The sequence below is a fragment of the Tenrec ecaudatus genome, chromosome 5, assembly GCF_050624435.1.
Source record: "Tenrec ecaudatus isolate mTenEca1 chromosome 5, mTenEca1.hap1, whole genome shotgun sequence".
Classification (NCBI taxonomy): domain Eukaryota; kingdom Metazoa; phylum Chordata; class Mammalia; order Afrosoricida; family Tenrecidae; genus Tenrec; species Tenrec ecaudatus.
In genome coordinates this window covers 103,141,066-103,167,565 of record NC_134534.1, presented here as the reverse complement: position 1 = coordinate 103,167,565, position 26,500 = coordinate 103,141,066, and the positions used below count along the sequence as shown (strand labels likewise).

The 26,500-nt window shown below is 43.0% G+C and overlaps 1 protein-coding gene across 1 annotated transcript in view; it reads left to right on the top strand.

Moving 5' to 3' along the window:
• Positions 1–26,500, top strand: part of FBP2 (fructose-bisphosphatase 2) — a 90,936-nt gene that overhangs the window by 16,345 nt on the left and 48,091 nt on the right. The window contains exons 3-5 of the mRNA XM_075550705.1: positions 1,884–1,976; positions 8,157–8,297; positions 21,191–21,328. Of these exons, the coding sequence (XP_075406820.1) occupies positions 1,884–1,976; positions 8,157–8,297; positions 21,191–21,328 (372 nt within the window). The remainder of the gene's footprint in view (positions 1–1,883; positions 1,977–8,156; positions 8,298–21,190; positions 21,329–26,500) is intronic.

Sequence of the window (26,500 nt, the reverse complement as noted above, 5' to 3'; positions counted from 1 at the left end):
TGGTTTCAAACTGCTGACCATGCAGATTGCAGCTCAACTCGTAACCACTATGCCACCAGGGCTCCTTTCAGATACAGTACAGTAAGACAAAATGAATATGGGGACTGTTGGGTGTTGGAGGGGAGGTGCCACTTCTTCAGGATGATCTAGAAAGAACACAGTCAAGTCATGTTCACCCTATCTGCGTGGCACAGAGCCTTTGCCTGGAGTCTGAGCACTTCGTGGTAATCCAGTTGGTACCTTGCCTCCAGCTAAAGGGGGTGGACTGTCTTTAGAGCATCATCTCTGGCCCCAGAGGTCATGCTCTCTTCATGCATCTCCTCCCAGTCCAACAAATGTGCCATCACCTAGTACCCATCCTACCAATTGGTTCTAATTACACCACGTCTACGTAACTAACTACCCATGCGCACACTTCTTATCTCTCCTTCCAGAATATAAAGTTGGTGGCAGATTAGGTGTGCCCCCCAATCACTTGTCTCAGTATGTTGTCTCTGTATACTGACCGTTGGCCAATATTTGTGCATGACTGATTGTTGTCTCAACGAAGACTAGAGCACCATTTCAAAGGAAGCCTATCAAACACTCGGAGGCTTGGACAGTGACTGTAGGTGGCACGCTTGGGGTAACCCTTCAGTTGTTAACAGAAAAATTGGGGATGCTAAGCCACCTAGAAGTGCCTCTGAAGAAAAGTTTGGTGCCTTGTTTCTGAAACAAACAAACAAACAAACCCAGCCATGGAAAACTTCATAGGGCATGCTTCTATTCTGACACACCAGGGGTTTGTCTTCAGAAGGGAGTCTGGAGTTGGGTTTGGCTCCAATGTGTTAACTGCTTGCACCACCTAGGGACGGACTCAGGCTGTTTTACTACCGGTGTTCACTGATCCAGGAGATGAATCAAGAGGCTGCTGTCACTGTGTATTACTTAGGGCAGGTCTCTGGTGACTCTACCCCCACCCCCACCCCCCACCGCAGCATGCTGTCTGGAGCTGCTGTGGCAACAGGGGGTGGGAGAGGGGAGCATGAGTACTTCTGACCTCACTTGCTCTACTGTTTGGTCTTCACTTCTGACTGGTGGATTGGATGCAGCATATCCAGGATGGTATTTTTATTTTCCTATCACAGTAATTGGGCTGCTACCCACAAGGTCAGTGGTTTAAACCCACCATCTGCTCCATGGGAGAAAGCTGTGGCTGCCTGCTTGCATAAAGATTTACGGTCTTGAAAGCTTTATCTAGGATTACTGGGCGTAGACACTGACTTGATAGCACTGCGTTTGATTGAGTTTGACATACTTATGTATAGCAGCTGTCTTGATAAGACAGCCCAGAAGCTCTGGGGTGTTCTGAGATTCGCTAATATGATTTGGTAAAAATGCCCCAAAATGGCTTTCACCGTGTTAAAGGCCCCAGAAAAAAATTGCAAATAAATTAATAACAGAGTCCACTGGGGGTACAAGGAGAGCTGGCTTGAAGTACCTTTTGGCAATAGTCCAAGTTGATTTTCTCTGCAGATATCCAGGTCACAACTGTTTTCCTCCAACACACAGCAATTGGATGTCCTCAACTCACCGAGGAGGGAGGAGAGGGCAGCTCCAGAGCACGAAGGCAGGAGAGACCTTTGTAGATGGTTGGGACTCAAGTTCCGCCTCAGTGTCGACTAATCTGCCGTGGGCAGGGCTGCCTCTGAGCTGCAGAGCTCAATGTAGCGTGTAGACGCTGCCACACGCTGCCCACCGCATCGTAGCATCTCCTGACACGGATCTCCTGTTGCTCTACGTCTCTTCGGCGTGGAGTTGTCTGCCACAAGTACCACTTACATGGGGGAATTGTGCTGATTTTCAGAGGATAACCTGGCCTATTCTTCCTTGTGTTCATTTAGGGGAAATACGTGGTCTGCTTCGATCCACTGGATGGATCTTCCAACATTGATTGCCTCGCCTCCATCGGGACCATATTTGCTATCTACAGAAAGGTGAGTCGATGGCCTGATATGCTAAGCCTCCTCAGTCCTGATATGCTAAGAAGGTTCCTGGGCTAGCCTCTGTCTTCTCACTACTTAGACATGCTACTGTTGGCAGTGGTAAACTTCTTTCTGTCTTGGGCTTCTCGTCGAAAGAACTGAATCGGCCATTCTCCTTTTATATTCTCCATACAATTCTTGTGAGATTATAGATTACACTGTCCTGGAAGCTTCATCGCTACATTAATAAGATTGTGCTGGAGGGGGACAGGCTCTGAATCTAATCACTTCTGAGTAACACCAGCAGATTAGACCCAGAAATGTGCACACATAGGGGGAAAGACAAGTGCCCTGAGAGGCTTTCTGAGGAACCCCACGTGTTAGGCTGAATTGAGAAGCAAATCCAGTGACACTCATATAATGTGTAAGAGAGGGCTTTATATCAAGAAGTAATTGTATATAAGGAAACTATCTCAGCCCAGTCCGCCTCAAGTCCATGAGTGTGGGACTAGTCCACAGCCCCTCTTCAGACTCATGCAGTCACATGCACTGATGCAGAGCAAGCGTACCACAGGCTGGTGTGTGCAATGTCGTGTGGATCCGTGGTTGATGGAGACATGGCCGGGCTCCAGCAGCTCTCAGGGCCAGCAATCAGGAAGGTCAAAGCAGAGAGAGGGGGGAAGTCCCCTGGCCCCCCTTATGAGGAGGCCACACCCTCAAGGAGGCACCATCAGGCTGCGACCCGATTGACTTGTTGAATATCACCCCTACCCTTTTCTAGATCTTCAAGTTGACATGAAATTGCGTAACTTCCATACTCCTGAAGGAAGAAATCACCATGGCCAATGCCCTGAATTGGACGTTTAGCTTTCAGAGCTGTGAGAGGAGAAATTCCCGTTCTTAAAGGCACCAGCTAAAATATGCAGTGACCTGAGATAATCAGCAGAACCTTATTCCGGACATCTGGGTAGCGATACACGTTTCAGGCAAGGGATTAGGTTCCGGGTGACCTTTGTGGAGCCCTTCTTTCTTTGTGTATCTCAAATTCACACTTTATTCTCTTTCTCTTGATGACACAGTCATTTGGGTATGCTGAAAAGCTTAAAGCAAAACCCATTTCTTATCTTACAGTTCTGTCAGTCAGAAGTCTAGCATGTCTGCCTGGGCCCGTCCTCTGCTTAGGATCTCTTACAACCAGAGTCAAAGTAGAACCCATCCCCAGACTCATTGAATGTTGCTACATGAATTCAGTTCTGTTTTGTTATAGGACTGAGCTCTTGTTTCTCTCATAGATCCTGGACGAGGGTCCTTCTCAGCTTCGAGGGGCTTCCCATCTTCCCTGGCTTCAGACTCCTTTGTCTTCTGTCTCATCTCTCTGTCTCCATCTACTCCTTTCTCTTTTCCAATTAAATTACTTACTTACTTAATTAATTACTTTATTGGGGGCTCTTACAGCTCTTATCACAATCCATACATTCATCCATGTATCAAACACATTTGTACATATGTTACCATCATCATTTTCAAAGCATTTTCTTTCTACTTGAGCCCTTGATATCAGCTCCTCATTTCCCCCCTTATTCACCCATCTTCCCTTCCTCATGAACACTTGATAAATTATAGATCATTATTTTTATATCTTACTTTGTCCTCTGCCACCCATTCACCCACTTTTCTGTAATTCATCCCCCTGGGAGGGGGTTATATGTCAATCCTGTGATTGATTCCCCTTTCACCATGACCCCCCACCTTCCCCTTATGCTCCTGGTATCTCTATTCTCATTGTTGGTCCTGAGGGGTTTATCTATCCTGGATGCCCCGTATTGAGGGCCCTTATCTGTATCAGTGCACATGTTCTGTTCCAGTCAGATTTGTAAGGTAGACTTGAGGTCATGATAGTGGGAAGGAGGAAGCATTAAAGAACTAGAGGAAAGTTGTGTGTTTCATTAGTGCACCCTAACTGGTTCATCTCTCCCTTGTGACCCTTCTGTAAGGAAGTGTCCGATTGTCTACACATAGGCTTTGGGTCTCCACTCCGCAACCCCCCTCCCCCAACTTACATTGGTATGATTTTGTTCTGGGTCTTAGATGCCTGATACCGGATCCCATCAACACCTCATGATCACACAGGTTGGTGTGCTTCTTCCATGTGGGCTTTGTTGATTCTCAGCTAGATGGCTGCTTGTTTATCTTCAAGCCTTTAAGGCCCCAGATGCTGTATTTTTTGATAGCTGGCACCATGAGCTTTCTTCATCACATTTACTTATGAACCCATTTTTTCTTCAGCGATTGTGTCACCAGCGACCCCTTTCAAGGGCTCATGTGATTAAGTTGGGACCACCTGAATAAAACAAGATAATCTTCCCACTTTGAGGTTTATATCCCTAATCACATCTGCATAGACCCTTCATTGTGCAAAGCAACATAGCCACAGGTTCGGGGATTAGGATAGGGAAATCCATGGGGCTATTTTAATCTACCTCATATATCGCTCAATAGAGAGGATCTGAGTTGGTTTGTCACCATTTAGTTGGATCAGACCAGGCAGACTACCTGTGTGTCAGCTTGTTGTACTCTGGTGGCTTGGCCCTTGGTGTTTCAAATACCAGCATGGTCACTCATGCTGCACAAGTTTCAGAGGGAACTTTTATACTAACAAAGAGTAGGGGGAAAATTTGGTGACCTACTTTTGAAAATTACCCAATAAAAACTCTATAGACCTTAAGAGACTACTGCATAATATAATTCTGGAAGACTTCCTTTGTCTTAAATGCTAAGACTTTCCACATGCATAGTGACTCCTGCAATGAATTCCCGCATAGCAATGATTGCGAAGATGGTGCAAAATTGCACTTCCTTCTCCCTTGAACATTTAGTCTCAGAAAACCATAGGGGGTCGTTTTGAATCAGCATTGAGGCAGTGAGGTTGATTTGAATAATTAATTTCCCGTGTATATCTTTCATATTTCTCCTTTTAGAATATAAACTTGGTGGAGAATTAAGTATGCTCCAAGTCACTCATCTGTCATAGTGTGTTCTCTGTACAAATTCAAAACAATAACAATAACAACAACAAAAACTCACTGCCAGAATGGCCCTTGTCGATTTCTGAAACTGTAACTCTTTATGGGACTAGAAGCCTCATCATTATCCCTTGCAGTGGCGCGTGGTTTTGAATTGCTGACCTTCTGGTTTGCAGCCAAGTATGTAACCCATTATGCCACCAGGGCTCCTCTGTGCAAATTAGACCTTGGCTTTCCAAAAAATACACAGAAGTTCAATTTTAAGGGCAATCTCTCAAAAGTTTCCCAAGCCTCATTAGCAGTCAGTAGGACTGTGATGGCTTGCATATTGATGCGATGATGGAGGTGATGCCACTGGCATTTCATACGCCAGCGGGCCCACCCATGATGGATAGATGTCAGTGGAGCTTCAATAAAAAGACAATCACTTCTCTAAAACTAAGTCAGAGGTATGGAGAAGCCATAGTTAGATGACTGCATTTTGATTCTCACTTGGTCATAGTTCTAATATAAGAACAAATCATTCTTGTGACATGACCTTGCCCACTCTGTGCCCTGATGAAGAGATCATTGACAGTATGGGTGTGGTGAAGAAATCACATGGGACCTGTCTATCATCAAAAACAGCATCTGGGTCTTACATTTTTGTGTCAAAACGAGCATCCATTCAAGTGAAGAATCGGCTGAGTTCACACAGAAGATGTACATCGGCCCGTGTGATCTCAGGATTGTACATTGTAAGACCCAAACCTAAATTCTAAGCCCCAGTGGTGTAGTGGTTATGTGTTGTGCTGCGACCCACAGTTTTGAAAGCCCCAGCTTCTTCAAGGGAGAAAGGCCTGGCTTTTTCCTCCATAGAATTGCAGTTTCAGAGACTCACGGGCAGTGCTAGGCTGTCCTAAAGGATTGCCGTGAGTAGGCAGACTCAGTGGCAATGACTTTGATCCATTCGCAGGGTCCTCACATGGACTAAGCCCCAATGTCCATAGACTAGGAAGGTGCGCAGCCTTAATACCAGACAAAGAGCATTGTGTTTTAGGGTTTTAGCGGCTGTGCTTAGACTGGAATGTGACACATTGACTTTAGAGCTCCCTGTGGGCTCATTGTGAATTTACTCTAAAAGTTTAGTGTTCTCTTCTTTTTCTTAGATTGAGGTCTTTCTCTGTTTTAGGTGGTCAATGTTGTTGGATCCTTATTTGTCCACCCAGCCCCGCCGCTTTTGTATGTTAGTCCATATGGGGAAATGAGGAAGCATGGATGGATTTATGAAAAGAATAGCTGGATTAATTATTGCTTAGGGCCATGTATGATGGGGAGGAAGGAGGGTAGGGGCAGGGGGCCAACACCAATGGGGATGATAAGGAAGAAAAAACTCCAAAGCTGATTGTGGCTATGACCGCACAGCCCTTTTTGACATTAAATTGTATGACATGTTAATTAAAGCTGAAAAAGTTAAGAGTGCTAAATCAAATGTTGGCAAGGATGGGAAAAACTTGATCTTTTACATGTTAGTGAGAATGTGAAATAGCACAATCTCTCTAAAAATGTTTTCTTATTTAAAAATAAAAACCTGAACTTAAAATAATCACATGACCCAACAATTACCCCATCCATGGGCACATACACTAGGATGCTGTCAGTGCTGTGTGCCAAAAAGAAATGCTTCATCAAAGAAATGGTCAGTGTTGCACAAAGGGTCCCCCAGGAGGCTCAGGTAGGGATAAGGCCTTTGAAGGAAGCATAAGAAAGGGTGACCAGTTCTGGGCCATTCTGCCTGGCTGGGACTCCAGCTTCAACATTGTGATGTCTGGCAAGTTAGTCAGTTATTCAGACTCTTCATCTGTACAATAAGGTTATTAATGATAATAAATTATTCATTTCCTAGGGCTGCCATAAAAATACCATAAACTGGGTGGCTTATGACAACAAATATTAATTGTGTCACAGTTCTGGAGGCCAGAAGTCCACCATGTCAACCTGCCCTTGTTCCCTCTGATGATGTCTTGCTTCTCCCAACTCTGGTTGTTTCTGGTGTTCCTGAGCGTATAAACATACCTTCACACAACTGTCCTTCCTCTGTTTGCCTCTTTTATAAGGACACTAACAGATTGGCCCAGAACCCACTCTACTTCAATATGATCCTATGTTAACTGAAAACATCAAAGACCCTGTTTGAAAATATGATTGCAACAGGTGGTAGTTACATAATCATTTGTCAATTTGAGGATTAAGAGTATAGGGGCGGAGTCTAGCCTGTCAATCAGATCATAGCCAATGAGGCCTCTGTGTGGGCATGGCCTTCTCCTGAGAATTCTGGAAAACCTGGTATTCTTTCTTGGAAGCAGGAGATACTATCTCTCTCTGCTGATTTCCTGCGAGACATCACCAAGGAGAAGCCACACGAACCTATCCTGATGCAGCCCTGGGAACTGGAGGAGCCACATAAAGACCCCTGCCAGTGCTGAGATACTTAGAGCACCACTGGATCCAAGGAGTTTCTACCCACTGGCCTGTGATCGTCCTGCACTCATGTGTTTCGTGAGTCTGAAGAGGACTTTATAGATTGATATCAGACAGATGGGCTAACATCGGACTTATGGACTTGATCTGGCCTGGGCTGGGATGTTTTCTCAATATTCAACTGCTCCTTCTTATTCATATATGAGTTTCTATGGATTTGTTTCTCTAGTCTACCCAGATTAACACACAATATGTGTTGCAAGACTTCAAAATATCTTTTGAGGGAAACATAATTCAATATATAACAGATATCAACCTCAAAAATCTATTGCGGATGTAGAATGAACTTGCACAAAATAAAGCTCGAACATCTTAGTTATTATTATAACCATTAAGGAGTATGTATGGCTTACTATTATTATTAAGAGAGTCTGAGACTTTAACATCTTGGGGTGCTTTTTTTTGACAGAATATTGACAATTGAGTCCAGAAAATAAAGCAGACATTCACGAATGGTCTTTGCCTTCACTTATTTAAATCCATTTAGTAGCGTGGCAAGTAGTCTTCTCTGGAAACATTTGCTAGAGCTGGAAATTCAGAAAACTATGCTTTTTCCCATGGTTCCAGGAGATCGGAAGCTCAGGCCTTTGGCAAAGGGGTTTCTCCGGAGACAACAATCACACACGTGTTTCTCTGCTTTCTCCCACAGACCACAGAGGGTGAGCCTTCAGAGAAGGATGCCTTGCAACCTGGACGCAATATTGTGGCTGCTGGCTATGCACTCTATGGGAGTGCAACCCTGGTGGCTCTCTCCACCGGGCAAGGAGTGGACCTCTTCATGCTTGACCCAGTACGTACTGAATGTGATGGCCCCAACATTTGGGCCTTCATGGATAATTCCAACCCCTTGGGGTAATTCCCTTGCATTTGGGAGCAGAAAGAGAGATTTGAGGGAACCAACATCATGATAAAAACACATTAAAGACCTCAGTCCAAGTAAGAGTATTTAGGGGGCTCTACAAAATCAGTTGTACCAACCCAGACTCTGCCTCTAAAGAGTTACACTCTAAACATGCATGTAATGTTTTTGGTTTTTAGGAATGACATGACTTCAGAATCCCAATGTCACCAATTTCCAGTTAGAAAAATTGGGTTGTTTAGAACAGAACCATTCAATATAACTTTTCTGTGATGATGAACTTCGGCAATATGTAAATGCATGCAGTAATATATATTTCAAAGACTTAGTTCTTGCAACTGTGCAGGGTGGGTAGGCCCCAATTTGGTAGGACTAGAGACAGGATGGAGAGCCATGAAGGTCTGTATCCGAAGAAACCTAGGTAGGATGAAGGGAAGAATGAAGATTCAACTTCTGTCAAAATGTTTACTTATTGTGGAGGCAAAACACAACCTATGAAAACTCCCATTGCAACTGATTAGGTTACATTATGGAAGGCAATGGCATTATAATTTATATCAGAATATATTATGGAACAATAACTAGAATGGTGTTTGGCCAAACGTCTGAGAGCCATAGTCTATCTAAGTTGACAAATAAGCAAAAACAACAACAACAAAAACCGCAAGCAAACATATTCCTCTCCAATACACATGCCTCATACTCTAGAATAGACCACATGCTGGGACATAAAGCTTGAGAAAATTCAAATACACAGAGATCATTCAATCCATCTTCTCCGAACACAATGCCATTAAGCTGGAAATCAACAATAGAAAGAATAGACAAATAAAGACAATAACTTGGAGACTCAACAATTCACTTCTCAAAAAGGAATGGGTAATAGAGCAAATAAGAGAGGAAATTAGGAAATTCCTAGAAACTAACAAGAATGATGCAGCAAAAGTGGTTATCAGTGGTCACGTAAGTGCAAATGCACCCATGTAAAAGGAGGAGAGGATCATGGTCACCACCTTAACATAGCACCTCCAGCAATTAGAACAGGGGCAACAGCAGAATCCTCCAACAGCAAAAGAAAATAAATGATAAAAATAGGAGCAGAAATAAATGAAATGGAAAACAGAAGACCAATGGAAAAAATTAACAAAACAAGAAACTGGGTCTTTGAGAGTATTAAGAAAATGGACACACTGCTAGCAAACTTAACAAAGGAAGAGAAAGAGCAGATGTCCATATCAAGAATTAGGGATAAAACAGGAGAAGTCACAACAGACCCAAATGAAATAAAAAAGAATAATAATAGTATTCTGAAAGACTGTATGCTAACAAATTCAATAACTTGGAGGACATGGACAAATACCTAGAAAAACTCTCCCTAAATTATCATAGACAGGCATTAAGAACTTGAACAGATTCATAGCAAAAAAAATAGACAAGGTCATCAAGAAACTCCCAACTAAAAAAAGTGCTGATCCAGAGAGCTCCACAGGAGAATTCTACCAAACATTTAGAGAAGGGCTGACACCAATCCTTCACAAGCTCTTCCAGAACATAGAAAGGGATAACAAACTCTAAAACTCATTTTTTGAAGCCAGCATAACCTGATGCCAAAATCAGGCAAGGCCTCCACAACGATAGAGAAATACAGACCAATATCTTTCATGAACATAAATGAAAAAAATCCTTAACAAAATCATGGCCAATAGAATCTAACACCATATAAAAAACAAACAAACAAACCCAAAGAAAACTTATCATGACCATGTGGGATTCATACCAGGGATGCAGAGCTGGTTCTGCATTCAAAAAACAATTTATGTAATCCACCATATTAACAAGAAAAAGGACAAAACCGACATGATTATATCAATCAGTGCAGAAAAAGCATTTGATGATATCCAAGGCCCATTCCTAATAAAACTCCCAAAATAGATAGGATTTGAAGAGAAAATTCTCAATATAATAAAAGCCATATACGAAACCCAATAGCCAATATTACACTCAATGGAGAAAAGCTGAAAACATTTCCACTGAATCAGGGAACCTGACAAAGATGTCCCTTACCCCCCCCCCCCCGCCCCCTTTATTCAACATTTCACTGGAAGCCCTAGCCAGTACCATAAGACTATGGGGAGAGAACAAGGGAGTACACTTGGGTAAAGAAGAAGTGAAACTTTTGCTATTTGCAGATGATATGATTTTATATATCGAGAATACCAGGTCTCCACAACAGGATTATTGGAAACAATAGAGGAGTCTGGTTTGTAGCAGGATACAAGATTAAGAAGCAGAAGTCAGTTGTGTTCCTCTATACCAGCGGTGGGAAAACTGAAATGATACCACTCCACAATGGCCACACAGAAGGTGAAATACTTAGGGATAAACCTAACCAAAAAGTTCCTTAAGAGCTGTCTGTATGGAGAAAACTACAGAACATTACGACAGGAAACCAGCAGGGAATCCACACAAATGGAGGAACATCCCATGTTGTGGATTGAAAGACTCAATATTGTGAAAATGTCAATATTGCCTAAAGCACTATATAGATTCAATGCAATTCTGACCCAAATTCCAGGATCATTCTTCAAAGAAATAGAAAAAAATGATTACCACCTTCATATAGAAAGGGAAGAAGCCCAGGATAGGCAAAATAAATCCTCAAAAAGAACAAAGTAGGTAGTCTTGCTCTATTTGACCTCAAAACCTACTAGACTAGGCCAGTTCCTATCCTAGCTACATTGAGTGATCCCCAGAGAAATGCACTATGGGGGACAACACTGAAGATACAACTCGGGTGAAGTGGCATGTCTTCCCAGACCACATGGGAGTAAACTACCAGGTAGAGGTAGAGAAAGAGGAAGAGGTAGAGGTAGGGAGAGAGAGAGAGAGAGAGCTTTCTGACCCACCAAGCTTCAAGGACGACATTCCCACTTGGAGCAGCCAATACACACAGAGAGAACCTTAGGATCGGCCTCACCATGAGACACAGCATCCCCTTATTGACCCCCAGGTCTTGGGGAAGGATAGGAGAAGGAAGCACCAGAGACATAGTGTGGGAATTGTGCCCAGTCTGATCCCTCCACAGCATGGTGTAACACGAAGGAAGCACAACAGAGCAGCAAGGTGGGGCAAAGCAACAAAATCCCTGAGGAATTCTGAAAATAGACTTTGGACTCTATCTGGGAACAGGTCTTGGCACGACATCCGACCCAATCGGAAAACATTCTTAATGGTCAGCAGACAGACCTGGAAGTACTCATAGTCTATATTTTGTTGTTGTTGATTTCTTTTTCTTTTTTTATGTCTGTCTATATAAGATAGGCAGGATAAACAATCCCAAGGATAAAACAACTGGACTGACAGCAACAGAGGGACATGGAGAGGAGGAGGTAGGGGAAAGGGAGGTAGGAGCCAACAAACCCAAGGACAAGGGAACAAGAGATCTAAAATTGATGGTGAGGAGGGCATAGAATGCCTGGTGGGGTTTGATTGAGTGGAATGTAGCCGAGAGGAAGTACAGAGAGCTAAATGAAGGTCAAATGTGACAGTGTGATAGGAGGAAAGTAAAAGGAAATAGAAGAAACGACTAGGAGGCAAAAGGCATTTATAGAGGCATAAATGTAAGCATGTACATATGTAAATATATTACTTATAGGTTAAATATTAAGATAGAGACGGACATTGGTCCTCTACTTAAGTCCTCCCTCAACGCAAGAACACTTTGTTATAATAATCAGGCATCCTGTGATGCTAACTTTCCCAACACAATTGCTGAAGACAAAATGAGTGCATAAGCTAATGTGGTGAAGAAAGTTGATGGTGTCCAGCTATTACAAGATATAGTGTCTAGGGTCTTAAAGGCTTGAAGCGGCCATCTAGCAGGGAAGCAACAGAGGCCATATAGAAGAAACACACCAGCGTGTGCGATCATGAGGTGTCCACTCGATCAGGTACCACGCGCCAGAAGATGCAGAACAACCATTTCAATATGAATGAGGAGATCAGAATGGAGACCAAAAGACCATCTGTAGTCAATTGCACATCCCCTCAGGGAAGGGTCACAAGGGAGAAATGAGTCAGCCAGGGTGCAGTACAGCACTGACAAAACACACAACATTCCTCTAGTTCTTTAATGCTTTCTCTCCACCAACTATCATTACCCCAGTTCTATCTTACAAATATGACTAGACCAGAGCATGTATACTGGTACAGATAAGAGCTTCCAACACACAGAATCCAGGGCAGATAAATCCTTAGGACAAATAATGAGAGTAGTGATACCATGAGGGTAGGGGAAGGTGGGAGGAGAAGGGGGAGAAAGGAGGAACTGATCACAATGATCAATGTACACCCCATTCCCCCAGGAGATGAACAACAGAAACATGGGTGAAGGCAGACAGCAGATGGTGTAAAATATGAAAATAAAAAAATAATTGATAAATTATCAAAGGTTTATGAGGGTGGGGGAGCAAGGAGGGAAAAAGCGGAGCTGATACCAAGGGCTGAAGTAGAAAGAGAGCCCACAGACTGGAAAAGATATTTAGTAATGACATAACAGACAAAGGACTAATTACTAAAATCTATGGAATTGCACAAGTTTCCAACAAGAAAAAAATCTACTAGCTCTCTGAGAAGGTGGACACAAGAACTAAGTGGAAGATTCACAAGGAATAGCACTAGAATGGCTAAGAAACACACGAAGAAATGCTCCTTGTCATTAGCCATGGAGGAAATACAAATTAAAATCATGATGAGATACCACTGAATGCCCATTACTGTAGGCCAGTTTAAAAAAAACCTGAGAACAGCAAATGTTGGAGAAGGTTGAGATAGGAACTCTTATTCACTGCTGGAGGACTTGTAAATACATACAGCCACTGTGGAAGGCGATATGGAGATACCACAAAAGATGGCCGTTGAACTGCCGTATGGACCCACAATACCATTCCTGGGCATATACCCCCCTCCCCAAATAAAAAACAGAGCACAAACAGACATGTGCTCCCCCATGTCCATCGCAGCACAGTTCACAATAGCAAGAAGATGGAAACAGCCTAAATTCCCATCAATAGAAGAGTAGATAAAAAAATCCACTGGTACATACACACAATGGGATATTACACGACTCTAAAAAATACTGAGGAAACCATGAAGCACCTCAACTTGTGGAGGGATCTGGAAGACATTGTGCTGAGTGAATTTAGTCAAGCACAAAGGGACAAATACTGTGTGAGTCCTCCATGATAGCAACAAGCAGCAGAATGGGCACAAGCTCAAGCTTGCAGGCCATCCAGTCTTCTGACCAGGGACCAGACAGCCTGGTAAAGAATTGAACCAGTGCCAATGACCCACACATCATCCACTGCAGGTAACTACCGTGTAGGGCACTTGGCCAAAGGGTACCTCATGGCAGCTGGGATCTAATGGATGGGGAGGGGTGGGATGCTCTCTGCTGATGGTAGCCATGTGGATCTGGGGTGAGGCCCCCTGCAGAGGGAGATGGCCCTGTCAGAGGGATGAGATTTATTGATGGTAGGGGCCAGGTGGAAGTGGGGAGAGGGAGTGGTCAAGTTTGTGGGGGAACATAGGTATATGTCTCTTGGGGTGAGGGGAGTGAGGGATGACTCCATGTGTGTGGAGGAGGGTCTGAGGATGCTCTTGGGAATAGTAGGGAGGGAGGGTCTTTAGTGGCGTGCAGTGGAGTGGGTGGGCAAAACTGATGTAGGGCATCTGGGTGTAGTGTAACCCAGGAACCCAGACCACAGGCTGTAGAACACTGGGACACCAAATCCAGAATCTTCAGGGCACAGGGCATGCTTTAGAAGCTGCATCGGTAAGACCCCATCTGGGAACCTCACTGGGTGAACTGGACTCTACCCCAGCCACACTGGTAGCCTGAGGACATCAGCCGGAGAACACATGGTATCTGAGGAAACAGTACACCAAGATCTTGCTACATCTACACCCTGTATACCACATTAAGAGGCATACGATTTTGGAGTCTTGTGATGGCCATTCTGTCATATTTGGCTTCTGTGTGTGTATATTTGGGTGTACCTCAGAGGGGCACTGCCGCTGGTGGTCAACTTCTGCAAGTGGTGTTATTTAGTAAATGAAATCCAGGGATGTTGAGCCTATAGAGAAAGAAAACACAAGATGCTGGGGTGGGGAGGGGTTATATAGTGGGGTTGGGGAGATAAGAAGGAAATGACACCAAGAAGCCCAGGAAGGAAAAGTATGTTTGTCAGAGAACTATTTTCATGCTGTTTTATTTTATCTTATTTATATATTTTTAAATAATTCTTATTAGGGGCTCTTACAATTCTTATAACATTCCATACATCAATTTTATCAGGATTATTTGTACATATGTTGCCACCATCATTTCCAAAATATATTCTACTTGAACCATTAAAAAAAAGTATGTTTGGAGACTGATTATAGAATCAATTTTATGAATATGGTTGATACGATTGAATTATAGAATGATCTGACAAATGTATGAATTCCCATATTACAGTAAATTTTAAAAAACATAGAGCCAGGAATGAGTTCTGCACTGTTACTAAATCCTAGCTCCAACTTAAGAACAATTAGTTCTTACAACATGGCCCTGCTCGATGCTCACCTTCATGATGTGATCACTGAAGATAAGGGTGCTACAGAAAGTGTGGAGAAGAAAGTAGATGATGCCCAGCTACCAATTGAAATAGTGTCTGGGGTCTTAAAGGCTTGTGTTCAAACAAGCAGCCATCTAAGTGAGGAATCAATAAAGTCCACACAGAAGAAGCGCACCAGCGTGTGTGACCCAAAGAGGATGATTACGAAATTCAAACATGGTGACGAGAACAGTAGCAGGGGTAAAATTAAAACCACCCAATTTGTGGAAGGCTGTGGAGCACAGTGGGAGCCCCAAACCCATCTGCAAAGTATACAGTCAGAGTAAGATGCTGGCAGATTCGTTATAGCCGAAGGCAAGAGCCCTTCTAGCAGGCAGACACTATTGTAATCTTGATTATGCTGGATCAAACTCGATACTTGGCCAGTCGCACTCCCTGTAGACACCATGTGACTTTGTACTGGGTGCAAGCATCTCTTAGTAGTTCCATGACAGAGATTTCTTCCCTGGCTTTTTGAATGCTGATGGGGGTCTTCTCCCTCTGACATGTTGTTTGTATTTTTGTTTTTACACTAACAGGAACTTATCCTTACCAACTTAGTGCAACCCCCCATTGTTTTCTGTAGGGTTTCTCAGCTGTGAAGCACAGGAGGGGTAGAAGTATAATGACCCTAATGGACACAAAGTGTTATAGGGAACTCAAGGGTGAGGGATGGGCCATTGGGAATGAGAAGGGATTTCGGGAGTAAATCATAAAGGTGGGAGGGAACACTAGAATTGCTCGTGATTGCACACTCCTTTTAAAGGGGCAGGGAATGCTCTAAGATAGAGGTGGTGGTGATTGTACAATTGCCCTTGATGTGACTGAGCAAGTAAACTATTCAATTATATGATATGTAAATTATATGCCAATGAAATTGTTGGGAAAGAACAGTAAATTGACACATAAAGTTCACTGTCACAAAATCTATGTTCTGTCATCTACACTGTCTAATACAGTAGCCACTAATCTTACGTTGTTATTAAGCACTTGAAATGTGTTTAGTGTGGCCAAGGAACTGGATTTGTAATTTTATTTCAATTTAATTCATTTAAATAGTCCATCTGACCAGTGACTACTCTATCTGACAGCTCAGGCTTAGAGGATTTCCCCTAATAGATACATCCTACCCACAGGGAGGACCAACTGGTAGAAAACTGTCCAATTGGGGTATGTATTCCTTTATTTTAAATAATTGTGTTGGCATGTAGTCCATGTCCCATACAATTTACTCATTCAGTCATATTAAGAGTTGTGCAATCATCCCCACAATCTATTCCAGAACATTTTCTTCTTATACTCCTTGTTGTGAGCTCCCCATCCCCTCTTATCCTCCCCTGTGAAGGCATAGGCTTGCTTTAATGTTTAAACATTTTTTTTCTGGAAATAGTTTCAGGGTTCATCCAGCCTCAGTGGCTCTAGAAAGTCTGAATTCTGTGAATATTTAAAATCCTGGCCTGCATTTTCCTCTCTTTTGAAGGTAAACAAGTGGCCATCTAGCTCAGAAGCAACAAAGCCCCATAGAAGAAGCACACCAGCCTGTGTGATCATGAGGCATTGAAGGGATCAGGTATCAAGCATCAAAGAACAAAACGCCATATACTTGTGAATGAGGGGGACTGCAGATTGGGGACCCAAGACCCATCTGTAGACAACTGGACATCCCCTTACAGAAGGGTTGCGGGGAGGAGATGAGCGAGTCAGGTGCAGTGTAGCAACGATGAAACATACAACTTTCCTCTAGTTCCTAAATGCTTCTTCCCCATCCCCACTATCATGATCCCAATTCTCCCTTACAAATATGGCTAGACCAGAGGATGTACACTTGTATAGGTAGGAATTGGAAACACAGGGAATCCAGGACAGATGATCCCTTCAGGGCCAGTGGTGAGAGTGGTGATACCAGGAGGGTGGCAAGGGAGAACCGAGTACAAGGATCTACATATAATCTCCTACCTGGGGGATGGACAACAGAAAAGTAGGTGAAGGGAGTGGGTAAGATATGACAAAATAATAATTTATAAATTATCAAGGGTTCATGAGGGAGGTGAGTGTGGAGGGAGGGGGAAATGAGGAGCTTATATCAAGGGCTCAAGCAGAAACCAAATGTTTTGAGAATGCTGATGACCACAAATGTACAAATATGCTCAACACAATGGATGTATTAATGGATTGTGATAAGAGTTGTATGAGTCCCCAATAAAATGATTAAAAAATAAAAATAAAGACAAACTTGCAAAACAAACAAAAAAGAAATAAATATTAATATAAACTTTATTTCTCAACATGAGAACACAAGTTTCATTAAAGTTGAAACATTTTTGTAAGTGATTATATTAACCATTTAATATATCCCCAAAAAGGAGGGACTCCTGGGAATTTACACATGTCGATGAACTATTTTTACATTAATAACTGAATTAAAATGGGCACCCTTTAAGGATTAGAAAACAAAAACAGAGAGAAGTTTGATTTACCATCAAACTTTAAGGATTTACCATCAAAACTTCCAAATTTGCCTCTTTTGAATTAAAAGGATAAACAAGAGCATTGTTTTGAGAAGGACTCTCACTAAGGTCTCTGCTAAAGCTTCGGCTAACTTCCCTCAATAAACCGTGTCTCTCATGAAGCAGATGTCACCATCCTTTGGCTCTCCAGAATACCAACAAGAAAATTCCTTGAGCATAAACACAAAACCAACTCTTGCTACGGACCAGTATTCTTGACTGGTCTATTTTTGCTTTGATGGGGCCACCTCCACCTCTTGGTAGCCGTTGCTCTGCCTTCAGGTGCTTTGTCTTTATGATGGAAAGCCACATTTCATTTCCTGTTACAATTCTTGTTTAATTGCAAACTCTGCTCTTGCCTGTAGCTAATCTGGCAGCAGCCTTTTGGCACTCATTGAACAGAAAGTCTGCTCAACTTCCATTTCCAGTCAGAATCAGGAAAGGTGAGCTACTGGAGCTGTCTGTAGTGCTGGCTGTTACTGCTGCTGGAAATCATCAGTCCCCTTCAATTAGGAAACAAAGGGCTTCAGTGGAGAGCAGATGCTTCGAAAATGATGAGGGCAAAGAATGTACGGATGTGCTTTATACAATTGATGTATGTATATGTGTGGATTGTGATAAGAGTTGTATGAGTCCCTAATAAAATGTTTTTTAAAAAAGGATACAAACAAGATTATTCCCTCAAAAAGGGATGTGTATTGGCCTACTGCCGTAACCTTTTTCAACCCATCGTCTCGCTCCTTAAAACAGCTTACTCATTTGTACTTTGCTGGTTTCTTTGCGGGGCATTGTCACAGTCAATGTTTCCATCATTCTTCCACCCAGGCTTCACCGTAAATGTAATTCTTGTTTCCATTTCATCAGAATTTATGATGGGGCTCTTTTCATTTCTTTTTAAATCATGTTATTGGAGGCGCATACAGCTCTTATCACAATCCATACATACATCAATTGTGTAAAGCATATTTGTACATTCGTTGCCCTCATCATCCTCAAAACATTTTCTGTCCACTTAAGCCCTTGGCATCAGCTTATTTTTTCCCTCCTTCCCCGCTTCCCCCTCCCTCATGAATCCTTGATAATTTATAAATTATTATTTTGTCATATCTTACACTGTCCGACGTCTCCCTTCACCCACTTTTCTGTCCCCCTTTCTATCCCACCCTCCCTCTACCCTCCTGGTATGACCACTCTCAGGACTGGTCCAGAAGCGATCATCCACCCTGGATTCCCTGTGTTTCCAGTTCCTGTCTGTACCAGTGTACATCCTCTGGTCTAGCCAAACTTGCAAGGTAGAATTGGGATCATGATAGTATGTGTGTGGGGGGAGGGAAGGAAGCATTTAGGAACTAGAGGAAAGTTGTATGTTTAATCATTGCTACACTGCACCCTGACTGGCTCATCTCCTCCCCAATGACCCTTCCATAAGGGGGTGTCCAGTTGCCTACAAATGGACTTTGGGTCTCCACTCCACATTCCCTCTCATTCACAATGATATGACATTTTGTTCTTTGATGCCTGATACCTGGTCCCTTCGACACCTCGTGATCACACAGGCTGGTGTGCTTCTTCCAGGTGGGCTTTGTTGCTTCTGAGCTAGATGCCCGCTTGTTCACCTTCAAGCCTTTAAGATGATGGGGCTCTTTTCAAACTGATAGCTAGTCCTTCTTGCCGCTTCAAACCAGACATTGGTCAGATAAGTTATAACAACCAAGTATATATTAATTTGGGTGAAAAATAAACGAATGAAAATTTTAAAAGAAAGAAAAAGAAATCTGTGCATAGGTTTTTCATAATATGTATTTTACATGAACTTTTTGAAGACCCCTCTTATAACTTGAGTCATTATACATAAAGAACCTAGCTGACTGAGCAAAAAGTGTACATCACCAGTGGAAGCCTTGAAGGAATAGAAAGAAAGCCTTGGGTCTACTTTCCTTTTAAATTATGTCACCTCAGGTGTACTAGCAGTACTGTTCTTTTTATTAAATTATTTTAAATAATCATTTTCTTGGGAGACCTTACAGGTATCATAACATTCCATACTTCGATCACATCAAGAAGTGCTGTACAATTGCTACCATAGTCACTTTCAAAGTATTGTCTTTCTCCTTGATTTCAGCTCTCCTTTAGCCCCTCCCTCCCCTGCCGGGAACCTCTTTCTTTCTTTCTTTCTTTCTTTCTTTCTTTCTTTCTTTCTTTCTTTCTTTCTTTCTTTTTGTTCTCCCCTAAAACAGTTTCCCCACATACCTTACACAATCCAATATATCCCTTCACATCCAATTCTGTTTTTCAAGCCCATCAAGTAGGGTTATTTAGTCATCAACCCTAGCTCTCTATTCCTCCCTGCCCCCCTCCCCCACCCTCTCTTTCTGTACTCTCAGGGAACCATTGCTTCTGTTACTGTTTCTGAAGGGTTATCTATCTTGGCTTTCATGTACTGAACGATCTAAAATATACAAATGAATATACATAAATTTAACATGATTATTGAGGTTGAAAAAAAAACCCAACCATCATAGTAAGGGGAGGAAATATAAAGACCTAGAGGATAGTGATGTGGTTCATTACTGCTATACAGCACCCTGGATTTTTCATCCCTCTGTGTGGCCCTTCTGAGGGGGATTGTCCAATTGTCTTACAGGCGCTTTTTGGGTCTCTACTAATCCACACCCATTCACACCAATTTGGTTGCTTGTTTTTGAACTTCTGATACCTTTTCCCATTGACACCTCATGATCACACATGCTAGTGTGCTTGTTCCATGTGGGCTTTTTTGATTCTCTGATAGATGGTCACTTGTTTAACTGCAAATTTTTAAGACCCCAGATGCTGTATCTTTTGATAGCCAGGCTCCATCTGCTTTCTTCACCACATTTCCTTATTTAATCCTCAGTGATCCTGTTAGGAAGGTGAGTATCATACAATGCCACATTACTAGAACAAACCATTCTTGAACTGAGGTAGGGTTTAAGTAGAGGCCCAAAGTCCATCTGTTGCCTTGTTGCATTTGTGTGTGTGTGTGTGTGTATATATATATATACACACACACACACACATATACACACACATTTGTGTACACACATACACATAAACAAATACACATATATTTATGTTTATATTTTTTTCTTTCCTCCTGCCCCACTATTATCTTTGCCCATTGTTCACCTATAAGTAATTCCTCTCAGGTACAATTTGATTGATCAAACACAACCAGAAAAGCTATACCTTCCTCGCCATAAATTTTAGAATACTTACTATTCCCCTATACCCGCCATTGTTGGCTCCCCGCTAACCTCTGCCCACCCCTTCCCATGGCCCCCAGGAACCATCGGGCCAGTTGCTGTCTCCGTAAGATTGCCTATTTTGATGACCTTGTATCGATAAACATAAAATAAATACATAAATAAACAGACAGATCGTCACAAGGCTAACAGGGATCCTGACATAGACATGTTATACACCATCAGCCCTGTCCCCGCTTCTTTCAGGGTTAGCACTGTTCTGTAGACAAGCCATAAAACCTTTATTAGGATTGTTCCAGAACGACTGTGGCAAACCCTTGGATTCTGCCAGCAGAGCCACATCTGCTGATGTTTCTGAGTACAGTGAAGGGCATTGTTGGACTGTCTCCTGGTATCTCTTTTCATCTTTCTAGGCCCTTGGTGAGTTTGTCCTGGTGGAAAAAGACGTCAAGATAAAGAAGAAAGGAAAGATTTACAGTCTCAACGAGGGATATGCCAAATATTTTGACTCTGCCACCACTGAATATGTGCAACAGAAGAAATTTCCCGAGGTGAGTGAGGAGAGTCTGGGTCCGTGGCCGGCAAAATGCCACTTGCGAGGATTCTCCTTCGGGAGTGGCCTTAGGGACATGGTGTAAATGGTGGTGTCGCTGCCTATGGTGGGTCTGGTTAGTGGGAGCACTGTGAGCTCTGCCTCCCTGCAGAAGCTATTCGTCTCCTCGGTCGCTACAATGGCCTGCTAGAGGCAATAGGCCCCAGTTAAGTTTTCCAGGAGGAATTGCTTATGAAGGCAGGGACTTTGCTGAGTAAACTCAGTCCGCCCTTCCCTACCTGCACTCAAGCTCAGTGTGCGCAGACGGCCTGCCTTTCAGGAGAATGGGCTGTCACTCCTCTGGAGGGCCTCTGCAGCTCGGTTTCACTGGTCTCAGAGTTCCAGCGGCCCTGTGGCGGTTGGGGAAGCTGCCTGCACTTAGGGGTCCCACCTCCTGACCCCACTGTAGGGAGCCTTCTCTAGGAGTTTCTCTCCATTAAGTGGCTGACAGCTACCCGTTGGGGGAGAGAGAATCACCATCGGAGCAGAGCCCGCCTTGCTGCTATCAGAGCTTGCCCCATGGTGTGCTGCTTGTAGGTGTATCCGCACTCAAGATGGCTGCTTCCTTGCTCTCCGCCGCCTCAGTCAACAGTCCTCAGCCCTGACTGGAAGGAGGAGCAGACCCATCCAACGGATTCCCAGGCACCTGGGCTTTGGCGTGCAGGGAGAGGCAGTTGTACTGCTGACCGTGGGACAGACTCCATTGCAGGGACCTCTGTAGCAGTTTGTCTGCCAACCAACCTCTGCCCCTTAGAGGGCGAGGGGAGGGGTGTGAGGCTCTGGTCAGATCCCCATGGAGTGTGCCTTGTGGCTATCAGAGTCCCCCTGGTGGTTTGCTGACCACGCGTGCAGCTTCCACTCAGGGACTGCTTCCTAGCACACAGCAGCCTCAGTCGGTCAGCAGTCCTCAGCACAGACTGAACCGGGGAGCAGACAGACCAGTACTGACTCCCCCTGAGGTCTATTTTGTTGGTTCAGAGTTCTGCGCTGTGGGCCGTGCAGGGGGGCACACACAGTGTTGGCGATGACAGCTGATGGCACTGCGCAGGTCTTCTGTAGCAATCTGCAGTAGGCTCAGCTAAGAATTCTGGACTTCCTGTTGTGTGGCAGTTACATAATCTGGTGCTAACTTGAGACTACTAAGAGTGAAAGGGTGGAGTTTAGCTTGTCAATCAGATTGCTGCTTGGTGACCTCATTTGGAGGCACTATGGAGATAAATAGCTTGCTGGAGGTCTGCTTGGTATTCCCAATGACAAGGCACATGGAGCTACACTAGAAACCTGGAGCTGGAGGACCCATGTGGAGACCCACGCCAGTGCTGAGATGCTTACACCACCACTGGTTCCACAAGACCTTCTACCCATTGGCCTATGATCTTCCTGCATTCAGCGTCATTGCATGTGTTGTGTGAGTTTGAAGAGGAACTTAAAGATTGGTATCGGACATGCAGGCTAATATCGGATTTATGGACTTAACGTGGACTGGGCTGGGGTGTTTTCTTAGTGTACAATTGTTTTTTGATGTAAAGTTCTCCCTTGTACACATCTGAGTCTCCCTGGATTTGTTTCTCTAGTCAAGCCAGACTAACACATGTAGTTATTAATTCAGCCTAAACCATCCATACAAAAAGCTTTTAAAGACAGCGATATACTTACAAGGAATCCTGAGTGACACAAACAGGTTAAGCCCTGACTACAAAATGAAAAGTTGGTGGTTCAGCCTCACCCACAGGTGACTTTGAAGACGAGCCTGGAGAAGAAAGGCCTGTCTTGGCTATCTGCTTCCAGATATGCAGATTTTCAGAACCATAACCATTAAGAGTCTTTACTGGGACCGATGTGGGATCTCCATGATCCAGAACTGACACGACAGCAATTGTTTTTTTCTCAGTAGGAACAGAGGCAAAGAAGCTGAGATCGCGTAAGTCAAGTTCAGCCTCAATTGTCATTGAAAAGATAGCTTATCTTTCAAGAGCTCTGGGGAAAGGTTCTGTGGGACCGGCAATCTTCAATCAACAGGATGCTGGGACCTCCCTTTGTGGCCTCAATCTGAAGCTTTGGGGAGATTTCTTCTTTGATTTGTTTGGTTTTAAGCTAAATGATTAGAAGTACATTTCCTGTCTCGTTTCTTTCTGGGTTATGATTTAAATAGTAACATTAGAATTTTAAAGGGCAAAAGTATAGGATCTGACACGAGAGACTGATAGAGTAAAATGGCATCTATCTACTCAGAAATGAAGAGGGATTCATAGCGGTTCTACTTCTAGCGTAACACATGCCACTTCTAGAAGGGACCCAGGTTGTTGCTGTTGCCTGCCACCCAGTCAGCCCAGTCTTGTGGTGACATGCACAAGGGAACAGAGAATTGCCTGGACGGTGGCATTCCTGCAATCAGTTGCAGATCGGGTTATTGTGTCCCACAGGGTTTTCACTTGGTGATGTCTGGAAATTAATTTCTAACCCTTTCTTCTTAGTTTGTCTCAATCTGGAATTCCTCTGAAAGCTGCTCAATATCATAGCAAACATACAAATCTCCATTGACAGATGATTGATGGCTATACGTCTGCTAGTAATAGATTCCAAGCTTTATGTTTAGCTCACTGGAATTGAGTCAATATCAACTCATTGTGTCAATACATAGAGTGAGATATCACCCAGGAAAACATACCAAATGAATAAATAAAAGCAACAACAAACAAACAAACAACACCAACAAGGATGAGAAAGCAAAACAGAAAAACTTCAACTGAAATGAAAGCAGGAAATATTAAAAACTGAAACAACTTTAAAACTGGTCAAAAGGAAGATCAAATGAGAAGGTATTGCATTTTAACCTAACCATGTCTGCCATAAGCAACATAAAAGAGACAATCTAACAGTTTCTTGGTTCTTTGGCATGTTTTTCTGTGCATGGAATCCTAGTTGGGTGGACCTATAAGGACAGTAACTGTAGTAATGATTTCCTGGGGTCATGATAGAGGAGCCCTGGAATCATAGTGATTAAGTGTTGGGCTGGTAACTGCAAGGTCAGAAGTTCAAAAAGCACCAAAGAAAGATGAGGCTTTCTATTTCCATAAAGAGTTACAGTTTTGGAACCCTAGGGTTTTCTCTAAGGAGAAAAACAAGCAAAAACCCATGACATCAAGTTCAGTGCATCTCCTAGCAAGTCCATAGGACACAGTAGAATGGCTTCTTGGGGTCTCCAAGACCTTAAGTCTTTATGGGAATAGACATCTTCACCTTTCTTCCTTGGAGTGAGTGGTGTGTTTGAACCAATGACCTTGCAGTTAACAGACCAACACTTAACCCAATATGCCACCAGAGTGCTCTCTCTTGCTCTCTCTATGTATATATATAATATATGTAAGTGTGTATATATATAAAATATATGTGTGTATAAAATATATGTAAGTTTGTATATATATAATATTTGTAAGTATATATATAATATAGGTAAGTGTATATATATACATATATATATGTATATATATATAAATAACACCAAACTCACCGCCATCGAGTCATTGCTGACTTATAGCCATCCCTGTGGGTTCCCGAGACTGTAACTGTTTACAGGCGTAGAAAGCCAATTCTTTCTCCCTCAGAGCTGCTGCTGGGTGGTTTCAAACTTTGACCATGCAGATCACAGTCCAACACATAACCACTGCCCCACCAGGGCTTCTACATATTAATATATAATATATGGGTATATATGTATGTGTGTGTGCCAGTATTCTCTCATTTCCTTAGCTATGAAGTAGGGATACTGACAGCATCTAACGCAGAGTTATGCTGAGGACTCAACAAGGAAAAAGATCCATAAAAAGTGCTTATGCTGATACTCAATATTTTTGGGATCCTGGTATCACTTTCCGAAAGATGATGAAATATTAGTGAACGTGACAAGAGTGAAGCCGTATGTTTCAGGGTTTCTCCTTGAGCAGTTCTGCGTTCCGAATAGCAGCCAGGGTTAAGGATCATTTCTCTGAATTTACCTTATTGGTCAGAGTTGACTACCCAGGTTTAAAGTACTTTGCTGTTTGGTCTTGGTTGGAATAAGAGGTATAAAATGAGAGAACTTGTCTGATCTATCTTTGGGATCTTCAGGGGTTTAGTCTGCATATGGAGACCACCTCCTACACTGAAGATTGGCCTACCCACCAATCCCAAACCTTATTGTCTCAGTTTCTGCAGTCTTACTGTAATCTCTCCTACTCTGACCTATGCTTCTAGGAATTCCCCTGGTGCAATCTTTTCTGGGACAATTCTCTTCCCCACAAAGATCATTCTGATCTCTGAATCCCTGCTATTTTCATCATCTTTCCTGCAATTTCCCCTTCTTATGTCAAGTTACTACTATTAAAAGTACAGATTCTAGAGCCAGGCAGGTTTGGATATTGATCTTGGGGCTTAGTTTCTCTGTGACTTGGTTTCACGATAACTGAAATGAGAACAATAACATCTCATGGGATTTTTGTGAACATGTAACCCGCCTAGGACAGGACTTGATACAAAATAAGTGCAGGTTCAATTAATTGCAGATGTTTTTATTATGTCAAATTTAAAGTGTACTATAACAAACAGAGACACGAAAGGGTTTCAGAAAGCTTGTGGGAAATTTTCAGTCTCTTTTAATTCCTCGCCACCCACCCCCGCCTCGAACAATATGCAGCAGTCAAGTTGCCTCTGATTCATGACCGACCATGGGTGTCGGAGTAGAAGTGCATCCTCGGGGCCCGCAAGGGCTGGTTTTCAAAAGTATGTCCCCAGACTTTTGCTCTGAAGCATTGCTGGATGAATGAGGGCCTCCAACCTTTGGATCAGCAGCCAAGCTCTTTAACTCTTTGTACTACTGTTTTCTCGCTATTGTTTTTCCCTCAGAGTATATACCTTTACCAGCTACCTTCTAGTCCACTCCTCTTTTTACAAGACCTGCTCCTTCTTTCCAAGGGACGGCGTTAGAAGCCACCTTTGTCACTACTACCCTTGTTTATGGCTAATTGGACTATAGGAGGCCTCTTGCCACAATATGAACCAATTGGATGGTTTCTCCTGGGAATCATTAGTTTGGACTCAATAGCTGTTGATTCCTCATACTCAAGAGACATCCTTTTGAAAGCCCAGGTCAGTC